We start from the raw sequence: 19,190 nt of genomic DNA, 5'->3' as shown, positions 1-19,190 counted from the left end.
TTTTTTAGATTATTTACGAGGTATTTAGACTTATAATTTATTAATTATTTTAGTATTTAAGATATATCACACTTCTAGTATTTTTTGACGTTTCGGATTGAATGAGATGGAGTAGAAAATAGGCGTAATTCCCTTCAGTTATGATGTTATGGAAGTTGTTATCCCTCAATTGGTACCATTGTAAAGGGCCCTTGGGCTTCCTTAGCACAAAAGAGATAATAAAAAGCTTATCTTTCTTTTCTTTTCTTTTTTTAGTTTTTTTTAGTGTGAGTGAGAGGTCGTGAACCTAGGATCTCTTACTTATCCTCCCTCTCCCATATCACTCAACCCAACCCTTCTCCTTAATAAAAAAGCTTATCTATTTCATAAGGAAATTTTTTTTTTTCTATTTCGAAAGTGCTCTATAATAAATGACAGTGCAAGCAAACTGTGGGTCCAACTCTTTCCCAACCCCTTCCCCCACAAAAAATAAAGGAAAAATGAGGTGTCAGCTGCTCATCGTTTTTTTAAACTTTTTTTTAGATTTTTCATTTTTGAGTTGTTAAATTTTGTGTATTACTCAATGAATAGTTGTTGGATTTTGAGAAAACAAAAAAGAATTAACATAAGATATTTATGAAAGAGAATAAATAATATAATAAAAAATATGATAGAGAGTGGTATAGGGAGTGGAACAGTAAATTCGTTGCGGTCATAAGTTGACAATGCTAACTTAATCTTTCTGCCAAAATGTCTCCCTTCATTGTTGCAACTGACCCTTATACATAACAAGTTAGCACAAACAATATTTGATAATATAACACTAGTAAGTGTTATGGAAATTGAATTTACTTACCGTGGAAAAATTGACACGAAATCTTACAAGTGATCGATGACAATCAATTTGCATCTGCACAGGAGAGAAACACACCTTCCCCACCCCACCCCCCCCCCCCCAACAAAAAAAGAAAAACAATCGAGTGAATTTGGAAAGATTTTAAGATGAAAATAATTAGAGGATATAAGCAACTTACCAGCCGTTGCATGTTTGGGATTTCTTGAATTTTCGGTCTTTTGGAGGGATGGAGAATCGTTTTCAGTGTCAGAATAACATAGGTACTCTTTTCCACTCAAACGCATACACAAAATCCTACCAAAAAAAAAAAAAACACATGCAAAGAAGGAATATTGCGGAGAAATGAAAAGCAGAACATGCAAGTAAAATGGAAAAAATGATGATTCATTAATAGTTTAAAATTAATATTTTATACACTAACAGTATCAGATTTCTTTAGATGAGTTAGCTTACATGTGCGGCGCATAATCTCTTTTAAAAAAATTATAAAATTTTGTTTGCTACATACTCGTCTTAAGAAATCTTTACACCGTGAGTGAAAAACTAATGCATAATTATTATTGAGATAGTAAAAAAAGACGACTTGAAACTCACAAAACTTCTAAAAAATTGCTAAAAATCAACCAGTTTAACTTAAAAAAGAAGGAAAACAAAAAAAAATTCATATATAACATTCTTCTTACGTACGGAGATTATATGTTTTAGACAATTTGTGTTGTATTTTTGGAAGGAAAGAAGACTATATTCAACTTTTGAAGTAGCTTTGGTGAATGGCTCGTCAAATCAATGGTTGACATATCCGTAGCAAAATCTCAAGAGAAGTGACTGAATTTTTGTACTTCTCTGATTCAGTGTTCAAGGGTCAATGACGACTAATGATCGGGAAAAATATTTTAAGGGATAATTGCAGAAACCTCCCCTGAGTTTTATGGTAATAGCATTGACCTCCCCTATGAATTTTGAAATAGCAATCACCTCCCTAAAAAAAGGCGGACACAATTTAATAGATTCTTCATGGTCAATTTACTAACATACCCTCACTGAAATTTAATTTTACCAAAGAATGTGATGACTTAAACCCAATAAAATGTTTGTCATTTTGATAATTGTAGTTTACACTAAATTAACTATTTATGCATAGTTTAACTAAATAACTAAATAACTAATAATCTAATTAATTAATTAACTAATTATCTGTTGACATAAATAGATAATTAACTAATTAACTTTAGATGCTTAACTAATTATCTAATTAGTTAATTAACTTCTTAATTAACTAACTAACTAACTCAAGCTGTAGTCTCCGTCCAGCTTTGATTAAGAGTATGCTTTAGTGTGAGACTAGTTTTAGAGGCAAGAACAGGGCGGCAATTGCTGAGGAAGATGGCGCCATGAATTGGCGCCAATTTGTTACAAGTTGCTCTTGAGGTGACAAGCTGCCTACTTGCAGCATAAGAGAGTGTGCCTTGCAGATAAAATTCTGACCATTGAGAGAAGGAAACATAAGAGAAGAAAATTGGAACTCTGGCTTAGTTCATGGGAGGCTGATTGTCCGTGAGAGATAAACAACATATGTGACCGTGAGCTAGGAACCAATTTTGAGCATCAACTGCAGTTAATTTGCAAGAACTGAAGTGGAGTAGGTAAATAAATTTGTACTTTAGCTCTTGTATGATCATGTTTTTGAATACTGAGTGCAGTGAATGCATGTTTGTTGTTCCATCATGAGTTGAATGTGTTAGTAATGATCAGAAACAAATGTGATGTTATTGTCAGTAATGATCAATGCCAAATATGATGATATTGTAGCTGGTTTTAGACGAGCTGTTGTACTCTGCTATTCATGTTATTTTAGACATGTTTATCAATGGATGTTTTGATCATGATCTATTTTTCGATCTTTTAAGACTTGTATCAACTCAGTGAATGCTACAATAGTCTTGAGTTCATGACTAGTCATCAGTGTAGACATAAGTGTCTAAACTAGATACAGTTGTCTGCTATTTTCTACTTACATTGCTAAGTTTCTGTCACTTTTGAAACCTAGGATGGCTCTTTTTTCTACTTATGATATGGTTGTTCACTATGAGGAGAAACAAGTGAGAAATCCAAATATCGATCCAATTGGTTACTGTTACCTTAATCTACTATTTGATGTTGCTGAGAAGGTGTTCGGTGAAGTCCCTGGGCATCTGAATAAGTTAATACATATGAGGTGTCAGATTCCTAAGACAGATCATATGTTTGATATTACAGATGATGATAGTGTACGTGAAATGTTTGAAATGCATAAGTCTGGAAGAATGATTAATGTGCATGTGCAGGATATGGATGTTATTCCATCTTATAAAGCTAATCAGATAAATGAAAATGGTCATAACACTGATTTGAACTTAAGAGAAAAAGGAAAGGACAAGGTATGTGTTGTTGCCATTGATGATTCTGAGGGTGAATATAGTGATTCCAGCTCTGATTCAAGCTGGCTGCACAGCATGGATAGTGACAATGAGAAAGATTTAGATGTTCATAGCGATAGTGATGAATCTGACATGTCATTTTCTGATTTTGATGACAATGAGGAGGGTGCCTTAGTTCCTTATTCTGAAAATGAAGAAGAAACTGACCCTGTTCAGCAAGCTTTGAAATCAAAACTGTGGACGTACAACCCAAAAGTAGAGATAGAGTTTAAGAAAGGTCAACTATTTACTAATGTCGATGCATTTAGAGCAGCTTTAAAGGACTATGTAATTCAGAAAGGATTTCCAATTATGAGACTGAAGAATGAGAAGAGCAGAGTCACTGCTGTTTGTGGTGTTGAAGGGTGCAAATGGAGAATCCATGCATCACCAGTTTTAGATTCCATGACCTTTATGATTAAGACTTATCAAGGTGAACACACATGTGTGATGGACAGGAAGAACACAGAAGCTACAGCTGACTGGATTGCCAAGAAACTAGTTCCAGTCATGAGAATTCACCCCAACATGTCCACCAAAGGGGTAGAAGCTGAGATGATTAAGTATGGTGTGCATCCAAGCAAATGGCAGATGTATAGAGCACTAACTAAAGCAAGAAATGAGATTGAAGGCAATCACATTGAATCGTACGCCAAATTGCCAAAGTATGCAGAGCTGATCAGGAAATACAACCCACAAAGTATCTGCAAAATACATTATGATAGGCCTACTCTTCTTGTTGAGCCTAGATTTCTCAGAATGTTTATTAGTTTCAAAGCTCAAAGAAGTGGATTTGTTGAAGGCTGTACACCTTTTGTTGGTTTTGATGGATGTTTTTTAAAAGGTGCTTATGGTGGTGTGCTTCTCACAGCAGTCACATTAGATGCTAACAATAGCATTTTTCCTATTGCATTTACTGTGGCTGAAGCTGAAAATAAAGAAACCTGGAGTTGGTTTTTTCATTACTTTGAGGAGTTTTTTGGACCATTTACTTCAGAAAATGGTTTTCATGGTCCTCTAACCTTCATGAGTGACAGGCAAAAGGTGAGCTTCACAACAAGCCTTGAACATTATTCTGATTCTGTTATGCATCCAGATTCTGGAATAGTTATGTACTCGTCAATGATTCTGTATTTTTTAGTGTAACTTGTTTGCATGTTTTGGTGATCATTTCAGGGCCTGAATATAGCTTATGAAGAGAGAGTGCCTGTTGCTAGTGGAAGACATTGCTGTAGGCATATCTGCAGTAATTTTAAAGCTCAATTTCCTGATATTCTGCTTAGTAACTTGTTCTGGAGAGCAGCAAAAAGCTTTGATGTTGCAGGACATAATGAAGCCATGGCTAGCATAAAGGAGTTAAACAAAGAAGCATGGAAATACTTGGATAAAATTCCTAAAACAACATGGTGCAGATATACCTTCAATACTGGACTAAAATGTGATCATGTCACAAATAACTGCACTGAGTCCTTCAATGCATGGATAGGTGAGCTAAGAGGGAAGCCTATCTTGACACTTGTTGATGGGCTGAGGAAGAAGTTCATGAAGAAAATGCATAAGCGATATCAGAAAGGGTGCATGCTCACCACTGCCATCACACCAAAGATGCTTGGTAAACTACAAAAAATAGGACAAGCATCAAGACAATGTGAACTCACTATGGCTTCTACTGATGTATTTGAAGTGGGGGATATGAACAGGTCCTACATAGTCAATTTATCAGCTAAAACTTGTGATTGTGGAGCATTTCAAATTTCAGGCCTTCCTTGTAAACATGCTGCACTAGGGATTATCTACAAGAGAGAAAAGCTGGAATCCTACTGTGAGCATTGGTTCTCAAGAGATAAGTACTTAAAGACATATTCAAGTATGATTCATCCAATTCCTGATGAGAAAATGTGACCACCTATGCCATATGTTACACCTGTAACAGTCCTGCCTCCTCCATTAAGGAGAGCTCCAGGTAGACCAAAGACTAAAAGGAGAAGGGAACATGATAAAGGACAGTCTGTGTCACAACCAAAAAGACTTTGCTACATCAAGTGTGGAAACTGTGGCTCTTTTGGTCACAACAAGAGGTCATGGCAAGGAGCACCTGTCCAGAATAAGAAGAATGGCAACAGAACTACTGGTCAGCAGGTGTTATATGTGCTGAAATTGCTACTGAATGTGATTATTTTATATCAATTCATTACTTACAATTAGCTTGTTCCTTAACAACAGAGCTATAGAAGAGGCAAACCTGGAAGAGGGACTGCAAACACAGGCCTGTCAGGAGCAACTCTTTGGGTAAGATTTTTTTAACTTATTTAAGCTTCTGATTGTAACATTTATAGCACATGCCTTGTCGAAACTAATATTACTTGTCAATGTTTACTGCTAGGATCATGTCTCTGGCAATGTTCCAGTTGTACACTCAAGCCAAGGCAGCAATCCTTCTTCTTCAACTCAACCTGCACCTGCAACTGTGAATGTGCATGTGCAGAATCAGAGCACAACAACCACTTCAAAGAAAAAGGTGCAATTGAATGAGTGCATTTTATGATATGCTTCAATAAAATGCTTGAGTGTAATCTTCAACACGTGTGATTGTGCAGAGAGGAAGACCTTTAAGCAATACTGGAGCATCTGCTAGAGGGAGCAGCAAGAGAAACTACTCAAATACTGCTCAGATCACTCAAATTGTGGAACAAGCTGGTCATCAGCAAATTGCTACATTTCAAGTTGCTACACCTGCATCTGAATCCATCAATGCAGCTACAACACTGCACTCAACAAATGTTAGCAATAATAGCAGTTTTAGTATGCAATTCTGATACTATCTCTATAGTTTTGGCAAGTGAATGCTTACTGCTGAAAGTATCAACTCAGTAGTATGCCATTAATTAGGTACATAACAGAGCTATTTTATACTCTACTGTGGCAGTTTTAGACATGTTTCTGCCTCTCACGACATTGCAATCCTCACCATCTGTTCTAAGTGATTTAATGGTTCAGATGGTGTTTTGAACCTTTTGTGGATTGCTCAGTCATGCTCTGCTATTACTTGCCTGTTGTGTTTCACTTTTGTAGTACTTCAAATTACTAAATTCTGATCAGACTTGTTGTATTAATGCATTAATCTTGTAATACAAGTATGCTTCTGTGACTATTTTGTTTTGTATTGTTGGTAACAAGTGATTTTGTATTGATGACAGTAGATATAAACAGAACTTTGGCTTGCATTTATATTGTAAACTACAAACGCTGCTGCATACATGATGAAGGGAACTTGTTCCTCTCCTATGTCTTACATATAAATTCGAACTGCAGCTATATCTACTTCATTACTAATGTACATTTCTGGATAGCATCAGCCTATTGACTTCACAATATGGATGAAAACATAAACAGCAACAAGTATGAGATTGATGATGAAAAGTATAGCCACTGCACTTGTCAGAACAGTTGGCATTTCCCTTCTAACAGCCATAGACCTTTGTTGCTGTAGGTGCGATTGTAGCACTGAATTGGTGTCATAGTTTCTACTGTTAACCTCTTCTTCTTCTGGACCCTCATACCACTGGAAGTACTTGCATTTTGAACAAAAAAAGTATAATTTGTTGGGGTTGTTTTCAGACTCAGAAATCTTCTATGTTGCCTTTCTATTGCACCAGCAATATTTGTTTTGTATTGTGAAGGATGTAGGAGAGTTCCATGATGTTCTCCTGTGGCTGGAAGAAGCCATTTTCTGATTTCTGCAATATGACTTGAAACTGCCAAACTGTGTATCAAGCAAGCTGTGTTTTGAGCTGAAAAATTGCTACTGCATACATGAGTCCAGATTCTGGTATTCATTTTGCTACTGACCATCGTTTATAAGCTAGTGCCTTAGTTACATCAATTAGCCGTTAAGTAGCCGTTGGTTTCTCGGCAAATGAAGTTGTTGCAGGTCATCATCTGGAAGCATGTTGTTGCATTTATACCCCCTGAACTTCCTTGTGCTTAATGAAAAAGCCCCTCCCTTGTTAATACTACTTGTCAACCAACATCAGGGCAAATTTGGAACAAATATTTTATCTCACTTGTACAGCTAATTTTTTAATGGGAATTGAAGCTGCCTGGACTGATTTTGCAACTTAATGTTCCTGTTGAGGGGTGCTATCTGCCATTTCAGAACTTAGAGGGGAGCTCAGTGCATCTGTCAGTAGTTTCAGGGGTGGTTTCTGCAATTTTCCCATATTTTAATTTCCCCCCGAGTGACCAGACGGCCGTTGGTTTTAATTTCCTGAAATCTAAGGAGGTTTTAGTCTTAAGTTATTGATTAATTTAAGTTTTTAATTACTGACTAGGCAAATTGTAATCGTCCTCTGGGCGGCTGCTCCCAATATATATTAAGAAAACTAATGAATGTCCCTATGATCAAAGTTGAAATTTTTACTTAGATCCTTATAAAGATTATTTTTTATCCCCTCAAGTATTTATGAAATGTAATAGTTCGCTCCAAAAAAAAAATAAAAATAAAAAAAGCCCTCATATGATGGTCAAATGCATTTTGCCATCGGACTTTATTTCATAGCTTTCTCACAAAAAACTTTATGTAGCTGAATTTGCCATTTAAACTCATCTTTTCTCCTATTTTCCATGGGAAGAACAAGAATTATACTCAATTACCATCTTGAATTGCAAAATGGGAAATCTAGAAAGTTAGAAAACTTTACGACAATAATTGAACTGCGAGTCATTTTCTAGTCTAGGGTGATGTTTATGTACTTCCGCTTGATATGGTGGACTAGTTTAAAGAAGTTAGACTAATAATACTTTTTTTTTTTTGGGTACAATGGAGGGACCAAGGTCCTGCAACATAGGAATTACACTTTGGTGTGACAACCCTAGCTAGCAACATCATTCCCTAATAGTCTTCTTAAATTAGTTATGCCTGAAGCTGGTTAATGGGCAGCTCGGTTAGTTTCAGCACGTCTCCTTAGGAGCTGGTGTCCAGTGCCTGCAAGGGTTCGAGTCCCTTGGTTATCATGTTCGGGAGATGGGGCCTCTCCTCCCGAACCGGAGTGGGATTAGTCGAGCCCCGTAAGGATTGACCCGAACACCTACTCCGTCAGCAAAAAAAAAAAAAAAAAAAAAAAAAGAAGCTGGTTAATGGTCACCCAGGTGGTTGAATCAGACCTAGATTAATCAAATAGTCAGCACAAATTTTTTTGTATATATATATATATATATATATATTAAGTCTTGAAAGTTTACAATCACTTGACTAATATTACTATTACGTAAGTTTGGTCTTGGGATAGCGCAATATTGCCTTTTCTCCAAGTGTGATTAAGTCTGCATTCCCAATCTTTGCCATACCCAATTTTTATTATCTGCTGAACAAGATTATAACGTGGACTATCCTGGTGTGCATCAATACATACGAACCAAACCCAGGATAACTAAAGTACCACCAGGATTGATGGTGAGATGACTGATTTTGATCTGCAAATATCAAAATTTCAAATCACGAACAAGTGAACCCTCAACAGCTTGTAAATGTCATAAGGGGAAGGTTTCTGATATAAACTGGACCCTTTTTTTTTTCAAAGACAGGTTATTTTATTTTATTTTATTTATACAAATAAATTGGTCCTTGTTATCAATGATCAATTTATCCCCTTTTCTTTCCTTTTGTATATACATGTGATCATTGTTTTGTACCTAGTCCACTGTGGCGGAACCACATTGAGTTGAGGAACCACCCAAAAAAATTCCTGAAAAATAACAAAATTATAAAGAAAACTTCCAAATCTTTGAATGTTTCTTTGGAATTGTCCTCCCAAAAATTTTCAACATTGCTGGCTATTCTAAAATTTCCCCCCACAGAAATCTAAAACAAGTCCAAATGTATTTTATCTTGTACTTTACAATTCAAAATCATGTTACATGATTGCGAATAAAATCTATCAATTTTTAAAACTAAATTATTCACATAATCAATGTTTTAGTATTGCTTCCTTATCATATTCTTCACTGTAAAATATATAATTGAAAATAATATTTTCATATAATTATGATTTTTGTGTATTATCGACATAGTTTTTTCCTTTACTCTTCTATCTTTTGCCCCAGTGACCTTGGGTCTTGACTCCACCATTGCTAGTCCATGAAGAACAACCAGTATTAATTTTTGCTACTTTCCAGTTCATCAGTGTGTGTTCTCTAACGAACTGCCAAATCTAATTGAAGGCTCTAATATCAATATCAAATTTCTCAGGGCTAGAACACATGTTAATTCCGTTTGGATACTTGGATTTTTTTTTATTTGAAAATTTATTGCTAATTTTTTTGAGTAAATGCGTATGTGAGATAAAATTATCATTAGGTAGATGAGTTTTCTGAAAAAGGCTCTATCCAAATGGAGTACTAGCAATGGATGTCATAGATGCAAACCCCATGACCCACGTTGGTGCAGATATTCCATAATGCAACCCGAGCATTATGGAGAACAAATGTGTTTGTGGAAACCCCAGAAGAAACCATGGCCACCCAAGCTGTGTCATCAGCCGAGCACTGATAACTCAACCTTTGTGCCAAACCATTTCCTTCATTGTTGCAACTGACCCTTCTGCTATGCAAAAAAAGTTAGTACAATGAATAATAATATGTAACACTAATAAACTGTTTATTCATTATGGAAACTTAATATGCTTACCATGGAAAAATTCAGCAGAACATCCTACAAGAGATCTTTGACGAGGACCAATATTTGGTCTGCACATAAGAGAAACCAAAAAAAGAGAGGAAAAGATGAAAATGGTTGGAGGATTTAAGCAACTTACCAGTTGTTGCATGTTTGATTTTATAGTCATTTTGGAGGGACAGAGAATTGCTTCTGTATATGAATAACATCGGTGCTCTTTTTCACACAGACACATCTACAAAGGAAGGAACATTATTGAAGAATGATAAGTGAAAAAAAAAACTAAAATGGCAGAATAATAATATGGTTTTGGTTTGCGGATTAATATTTTGCACAAGGGATAGTGTTGAGATTTTTTCACATGAGTTATCTTAAATGTGTGGCCACCAATTGCCACAATCAAGGCTGATGGCTACCACCAATGCATTAAGGCTTGCCTCCCATCAATTGCTACAATTAAATGTGACATTGCTTAAAAAATTCAAACGGGTGCGTAGTGCACCCGTTTGGTCCGGTGGTGGTTCAATCCCCTCTGAGTTATCCCAGAACCTCTTCAGACCCTCCTCTTCCCCATAGTATAGGAAACTATTGTATCGACAAAAAAAAATTATTTTAAATGTGTGACATAATCTGTTAAAATATTAACATTCTTTTGATACACAAGCCACTGATCTATACGGCTATACCCACTCATTTAAAGAAATCTTGACACCATCAGTAAAATGCTGATGCATAATCTGTTAAAGAGTATGGCTGGAATAGTAAAAAAATTACAATTTGAAGCTCACAAAACTTCTAGAAAAGCTAAAAGGCTAATATGTCTATAAAATTGCTAAATATCAACTTAAGATAAAAAAAGAAAAAAACATAGAAAATTGATATATTGATAGCATTCTACTTTACCTGGATTATAGTTTTCGATAGCTGTGTTAAGTAACTTATTGTATGAAAGAAATAATTATTTTTTATTCTTCTTGAAAGAAATCCGATATTGTATGAATTTTATCCCAAATGTAATGGATATGATGATTAAGAAATGAATTTAACATTTTGGCAAATGCTTTTTGAATTTTCTGAATGTTGGACATGATGGTTGTGAATTGAATTGGCATTTAGCAAATATAATTTGGTCTTAGATATATTACAATTTAATATGACATGTTTTATGTGTTACACCACTTTCTTTTTTGTAATGCATGTTTATACTAGGTAGACGGTAGTTAAAAATTGTTTTTTGTTTTCAATTTTTTTCAGCAAGGAAGGGATGGGATTTATAAAGGCAGAAGCAGGAAGGGGTAGCTAAAAACTGTTTGACATTTCATAAGTTAAACTATTGTTTATTAAATTTTTATGTGTTATATATTTCCATAACTATTTATTTATTTTTTCATAACATTCTTTATAGCCACGCATAGCACGGGTCTTTAGACTAGTATCATAAATTTATAAACAAATTTTCTTCCCGAATAAAATTAATCCTTGAAACATGGTAATTTCCAAACTAATTTATCTAAATACCGAAACCAAAAATTGAGGGGTGTCAACAAAAACAATGTAATAATTCAACTAAATAATCTGTCTTTTAGCTTGCTCCTGAGGCCTCAGCTCACTTAAAAAGAGTCGATAAGAGGTTTAGTTACGTTTGTTTGTTCTACATTCTACAACTAACCCTTCACTTGTTCTAATGGCATACATTTTGTTCCGGACTGCATTTTTTCTGTCTTTGTTGGCGCTATCCTGTATCCTGTTCAATTATTTGGACGGCCCTAACATTTTGAAGCGGCGCTGTCCTCTATGCCATTCAAATTTTCAGAGACGGCCGGCAGTTCAATATTTATTGAATGCCATTGAATCACCCATGTCAAGTCACACAAACTGTAGTTTCATTATCTTTTAGCCACGTGGAGAGGGCTAAATTTCAAGATGCTTTTCTTACGACAGGAGAACTCTCTCGCCTCATTTACAACCCTAGAAGACTTATCCGCACTTGCCTAACCTTCTAGAATTGCCATCTTTATCAGAAGCTAAAAGGATTGATACAAATGGTTAACAACTTGATAGACTTTAATAGAACTGTAATATGTGAATGTTAATGGGAGGAATACGTCATTGTTTATCGTGCAAACTGCCACGCGGTGGTCCAATCTGAAAATTTATTGGACAGCATTGAATGGCATGGCATATTCATGCGTCGAAATTTGTTCAAACAGTCGTAGTACCTTTCAAGTGTATTGACAAAATTAAATCATTTAGAATTTTGGTAACTTTAAAAATAGATTTGTTCTTTAATAATTACACTTACACTAGAATTGATTTCAAAATTGGTTTAGGAAGTAGAATTGGGTCATATTTTTAATACTGAAATTAAAACTGGGTGTGCTACACTATGTGTTTCTTGGTTAGAGACTTGGAATACCCAAATAATAAAATTTTAGCCTCTTCAATACTTTGAGCTTTTTTACATGTTGTATGGGAAATTTCTCTAGCCTTATTTGTGGGTCTATATTGCTTGTTTAGATATTCGGGCCTTTGGATTTCTTTTTTGTGACTAATCAAAGCTTTACGGCTTGTCTAGATTTGTCCAAAAATTGTATCAAAACATTCCCTTAGTCTAGTCAGATTTGTGTACCTGCTAGCCCCAAATACAGTCTCTTTAGGCTCCCCCTCCCTGTAATTTAGGATAGATAAATTATACAACAGTTGTTGTCTCCAAAAAAAAAAGTCTAGATTTGTCCGATCTCAAGATTTATGTTCGTACTTGCATTCTTTCTTTAAAAAGTTATTTTTGCATAATTTTAAAAAGATTAATGCTTGTCTAGATTTGTCCGATCTCAAGATTTATGTTTGCACTTGCATTCTTTCTTAAAAAAGTTATTTTTGCATAATTTTAAAAAGATTAATATTAGAGACACTGACTGTGCATAAATTAATTGGTAAATGCATGTCACCTAATTTGAATTTAAATTTCGATTTCAATTCTTGTACATGTGCCATGCATCTATACCTATTGGTGAATTGACTGTTAATGTATATAAGATTAAATCTTTTTGTAAAGATTGGGCTTGACTTCTTGTTTATTGGCATGAAAGTTAAAGTCTTCTATTATATGTTAATGTGTTGCTTATTTTTTGTGCATGCAATGCACCCTAATTTTATGCTAGCGCTACTCCTAGTTATTCACTCGAGACCTATGTTTTGAAATTCGAACCGTTAATTGAACCGGCGAGATGTTTGGATCTAGGTCCAATCGGTCAAATTGGTACAACTCTGGTTCAATGAATTTTTTAAAACATAACTCATATAAAAATATATGCACAAAATAAGACATGGACTAATTTAAGATTTTATATGATGAAAAGTTTAATATTTTCAAAGAATTTGAATTTTAACGAATAATTTTTTTGAATTATAAGTTTAAACAAATAAATTTTATTTCAATCTCCATTATATCCACCCAAAAAATAATCCTAAATCCAACCCAAAAATACCACAATATTCTAAAACTATACAAAATTCACTTGTATGTGAATTAGACATTATGAGTTTGAATTTTAATTCATATTTTTTGGATATAGAGATCACAACTTGATAGATTGAAATTTTGTCATTAATTTTATAATTATTTCCCTCTTTTATCTTACCAAATATTGCGTTAATTAGTGGACTCTATTTAGTTTTGGTAATTTGTGCAGTTGTAGGGATTTGAAAGAAAAAATAATTAAAAGGTGCAATTTTCCATTAGACTTGTTGTTCGGCATGATGTCCAGCTATAAATCGAAGTCTTGGAAATGGAGTCGTAAGGTCTGACCAGAGGAATACTAATGTTTTCGGAGAGGATGGAATTTGTTGGACAGTTTAATTTGGAACAATAGTAGTAGATTAATAGTATTAGGAAACTAGTTAGTGGTTTCCTTATTTGTTTCCTTATTTTTCGAGAATGGGAGGCGGCAGACTAGTAGTTAGTCAATTAGGTTTTGTTATCTTATAGGGAGTCAGCCGCAAGAGAACGGAGGATATTTAGCATCTGATTCTATTTCTTTTTCTTGGCTATCGCATGCTTTCATCGCAATCTTGAGAGAATGTTTTCGGCAATTGCTTCTACAATTTTGCGTGGGATTTTCTCAACAGGGATGAACTAATTTTATCTTTCTAGTTAAGGAACAACGGAGGATTTGATTCATCTAAAATTGTGAGATCGAATTGATTATTTTTATTTCTTTTATTTACTGCTATTCGTATGTTCTCTTATTTAATTTCTTATGGTTATTACTTTATTTGAATATCAATGGCGCCCGGTATTTAATTAATCTAATAACCTAAAATCAGTTAGAGTAGTTAAATCCCTAATTGTTTAATTGCTCTAAATTAGTGATGACTGGCATGATTGGATTTGTGTCACGGGAACATATGGGCTAATTTAAAATAACTCTCGTAGCGTGTTATTTGATTAAAACAGGGCTTATCTAATTCTTAAGGCAATTGGAAAATTGAACTCTATGGTCGTATTTAGTGTTATTTCTTGATTAGAGAAGTGATTAACAGTTGTACCTTGATCACCGATACAGTAAGGAAAAGTTGATTGTCATCGCTTGTTTGACAGTTATAACTTATTTATCAGTGAGTGAATGAAATTATTATTGCATCCATGATCAATTGAGCGAACCATCTCCAAAATTATTTCTTGGCTAGAGTTTATTTATTATTGTTTCATTTTTAGTAAATTATTAGTTAGGCCATTTATTTGATTGGTTTAGTTATTCATACTTTTATAAAAATCCCCCCATACTTTGAACTTGAGGAGAAACGAATTTTCCCAATCCCTGTGGATTCGACCCTGTTTATTACTGTATACAAAATTTATACTTTATTTGAATAGGCATTTATTATTGCACAGATCCGACACCTGTCAATTTTTTGCGCCATTACCAAGGACTGGCGTTAGTTAATTTTTTTTTTTTTTTGAGTTCATGTTATTTTTATTTTTTGGTATTTTTTTTCTTTTTTTTCTCAATTTTATGCCCCGTTCCTCTTGTACAGGTAAATTAATTTTCAACCCTGAAATAGAGAAGACTGCGCATAATGCCACATCGAGTGATTCTGATCAAGAAAACATCGAAATGGCTAATGCTCAAATATTAAGGGAGTTGACTGCTCCAAACTTAAATCAACAACCATTATGCATTACCTTCATAAATTTAAATGATAATACTCCTTTTGAATTAAAGTCTGATCTAATTCATCTTTTACCTTCTTTTCATGATTTTTCAGGGGAGGAGCCCCACAAGCACTTACAGGAATTTGATGTAGTATGCTCAAATATGAAGCCTTCGGAGATTACTGAGGAGTAGATAAAAATGTGAACATTTCCCTTTTCCCTCAAGGACGCAATAAAAAGATTGGATGTACTATCTATCACCAAGTAGTATAACAACCTGGGAATGGTTAAAGAAAAATTTTTTGAAAAAATATTTCCCTGCGTCCAAAGCCGCCAGTTTAAGGAAGGACATATGTGGCATTATATAGCATCCGTGAGAGTCTTTCTATGACTATTGGGAGAGATTCAAGAAATTGTGTACTAGATGCCCCCAACACCAAATTAGCGAGCAGCTCCTAATTCAATATTTTTATGAGGGTTTGTTATATACAGATAAAAGTCTTATAGATGCTGCCAGTAGAGGTGCTTTGGTGAATAAGACCTTCCAAAAAACTAGGGAATTGAAAGAAAGGATAGCAGAAAATTCTCAAAAATTTGGCACAAGAGAGGATGTCCATACTCGTCAAGTAAATGAGATAAATGTCTCATCAATTCAACAACAATTATCTGAATTAACTTCAATTATTCGACAGTTGACTGTAGAGAATTTGTAGCAGGCCAAAATATGTGTTATTTGTAAGGACACAAGTTATCCCACAGATTAGTGCCCAGTATTACAAGATGAAGGAGTTGAATAGGTAAATATGGCTAATTACGTGTTTGCGCCAAGAGAGCAGTATGATCCGTACTCCAAAACATGTTAACCCAAGTTGGAGGGACTATCCGAATCTCAACCATGGAGGAAACAGACAGCAAAACTTCATGTCAAATAGACAACAAGGGTACAAGCAATAGTACCAATCCCAACCGCAATCTTTTTCTTTCGATTCGGGTCCTTCTTTGGAAGAGCTGGCGAAACAATTAGCTGCAAGCACTGTTCGACATCAGCAAAAGACGGACTTTGACATACAGGAGATACAGAATCAAATAAGTCAGATGGCGATATTGATTAATCGTTTGGAATCCCAAGGTCAAGAAAAATTGCTATCTCAACCCGAAGTGAATCCAAAAAATGTAAGCGCCATGACTTTAAGGAGTGGAAGAGAAGTTAAGGGACCTAAACTTGTGACTCCGAAAGATAAAAATGAAAATCAAATTAAAAAAGAGTTTGAGGAGGAAGGAATGAGAAGCGCGAATTCAAAGGTAATTCCTAATTTTATAATTAAAATTGGAACTAACCCACCGTCTTTTCCGAACAAGTTAGAGAAACCAAAGAAGCAAGATAAGGAAAAGGAGGTTCTAAAGGTGTTTCAAAAGGTGGCAATCAATATCCTTTTATTGGACGCAATCAAACAAGTGCCAAAATATGCTAAATTCTTGAAGAACTTATGCATTAACAAGATGAAATTGAGGGGGGATGAGTAGATTGTGGTAAGTGAGAACGTCTCAATGATTTTACAAAGAAAACTACCACCTAAATGCGGGGATTCAGGTATATTTACTATCCCCTATAAGATTGGAAATTTTAAAATTAAAAATGCCATACTAGATTTAGGAGGTTCTATTAACATGATGCCTAAATCAATTTATGATTCCCTAAATTTAGGACTTTTGAAAGAAATAGGGATAATAATTCAATTGGCTGATCGTACATTTGTTTATCCGGATGGGGTAATTAAGGATGTTTTAGTGCAAGTAGATGGATTAATTTTTCTCGCTGTTTTTTATGTGCTTTACATGGATGATAGAAGTGCTCCAAATCCATCACCGATTATATTAGAAAGGCTCTTCTTGAGTACTGCACAAACTACGATTGATATTAGTAAGGGTACTCTTATAATGAAATTTGATAGAGAAGTAGTCCACTTTAATATTTTTGATACAATGAAATATCCTGTTAACTCTCATTCTATGTTTGTCCTTCATGCTACTAATCCCTCTGTGCAAGAATTTTCTGAGTTTGATTGTAGGTGTAAATTCAAAGTTACTGCAAACAAGTATCATGGGATGAAAGCAAATTATGAGATGAAAATGAGTACAAAATTAAAGAAGATGGTTGCACTCAATGGCTATTTGGATCCTGGAGAAATGTCACCGATTGCAAGAAAATTTGAATTACATCCAGATTGATAAGTGATGCTTAACGTCTAGCCAAAGACGTTAAAGAAAGGCGCTTATTGGGAGGCAATCCAATTTATTTTTAGTTGTTTGTTAATTTCTTTTATCTATTCCAATATATTTCTCTTAGATTTTTCACATTTTTTGATTTAATTTTCTGTTGTTGATGATTAGGAGACGACCTTCCGACATGACATGCCAGCGTTTAGAGGGCACGTGGTAATGTGCAAATTTTCAAGTTCTTCGTCAGAAGCGTTTGGACTATCATGACGTGCCCGCGTCAACAAAGCACGTGGTAACTTGCAAATCAATGAGTCATCGTCAAAAGGGTTCCTACCATCATGACGTGCCCATGTCGTGTCCTAGGGAAGGGTAAAAAAAAAAATTTCATCGAAACTTTTTCCTATTTTTGTTTTTCTTTTTCCTTTTTTGTTTTTGTTTTTGTTTTTGTTTTTTTCTTCTTTTTCTTGTTTCTTTCTTTTCTTTCCTTTCTTTCTTTCTATCTCTTTGCTTTCTTTCTTTCTTCCTTCTTTTCCTTTTCTATCTTCTCCCCAAATCGCAGCCCACCAGTCGCGCCGCCTTCTCTCTTTCTCTCTCTCGCCAATCGTCACCACACGTTGCCGCCGTTTACCCCCTTCTCTGCTTGTTTGTTGCCACTGCACGCCGTCCATCTCTCTCTTTCTCATCGCACAAGCCGTCGTCCAGCAAGAAGAAAACAAAGCTTGCTGTTCTACCATTTGCCTCAACTCTGATTAACTTTTGAAGGATTTATGTGGCTGATTAGATGGGTTGAGGCTATTTAGATTGGACTGAATTTCTATTGCTGATTGCTTGTTGGGTGAATTCATTTTGCTGTTTGCCTGCCTCTACCTCACAACATCGACGGGGAGCCACTCTATCTTGGCACTTTGCTCTGCTGTAGTCGAAACAATTCCAAATACTGTGTGTAAATGGCTAAAACAAAGGCATCTGTCTAAGTTTAAGACCATTACATGGGCTGCAGAGTTAAACCATTTGCGTGGCTGAGTTCACTAAATGGATAATTGGTTGGCCAGTGTCGAGCTCCACATGTTATTTGCCCCTCACCCGTAGCTATCCACGGACCCCCTCAGTTTTCAGGGAAGTTTTGTTATCCCTTTTACTTCATCTTTTGATTCTTTATTTCTTATATTGAGGACAATGTAAGATTTAGGTATGGGGGGAGTAGTACATTGGCAGTATATTGGAAAAGTGCAAATATATGCATTTTTGTTGAAATTTTTTGTTCGCCTTTGTCGAATTTTATCCAATTTTTGCCACTTCTTGTATATTTCTATGGTTATTCTTGATCAATGATGGCTAAATTTTTAAATTTAATTATTGCTAAGGTTTTATATGCTAATGGGTTAAGCATGACATGGCTAAGTTTAAGAGTATCTTTTTGGTAAATATTTGAGATTTTGTGACTTTTGCACTTTTTGGTTAACTTCTCTCAGTATTGTAAATATTTGTCTAGCATTTTTTGTGTAAATTGGTTCAACTATTAACTTTAATTTTCCATGTTTAAGAAATGAAGTGGATTTTTGTGATTTTTAATTTTAATTTGGTGCTTATTTATGAATAGTATTTGACTATATTCCATTAGTATCGTTGCTTAGTAACCGGAGATCTTCATTACAAGTATCAACTTTCACTTCAAAAAGCGACGATAGCTATGAGTACGTGATTTTAAGCGATGAGAGTTGAGTAACCGGGTTTATTCATTTGGTAAATGTCGGAGTTCGCGCCAAAAGATTTGAATAGCTAAAAACTAAGCATTTTTCTTGAAAAAAAAAAGAAGAAAAGTTGTGCTAGGAGTAAAAAAAAAAATGTACG

At 34.8% G+C, this 19,190-nt stretch overlaps 1 protein-coding gene across 1 annotated transcript; it reads left to right on the top strand.

Annotated features, from left to right (window-relative positions):
* Nucleotides 1-2,883: 2,883 nt before the first annotated feature.
* LOC113769014 lies at nucleotides 2,884-5,193 on the top strand. The gene is made up of 2 exons (XM_027313504.1): nucleotides 2,884-4,335; nucleotides 4,468-5,193. The coding sequence occupies exons 1-2, from the start codon at nucleotides 2,884-2,886 to the stop codon at nucleotides 5,191-5,193; spliced, it is 2,178 nt and encodes a 725-aa protein (XP_027169305.1).
* The last annotated feature ends 13,997 nt before the right edge of the window (nucleotides 5,194-19,190 follow it).

The sequence above is a fragment of the Coffea eugenioides genome, chromosome 4 (assembly GCF_003713205.1).
Source record: "Coffea eugenioides isolate CCC68of chromosome 4, Ceug_1.0, whole genome shotgun sequence".
In the NCBI taxonomy this organism is placed as follows: Eukaryota; Viridiplantae; Streptophyta; class Magnoliopsida; order Gentianales; family Rubiaceae; genus Coffea; species Coffea eugenioides.
This window is presented reverse-complemented; position numbering and strand designations above follow the sequence as displayed.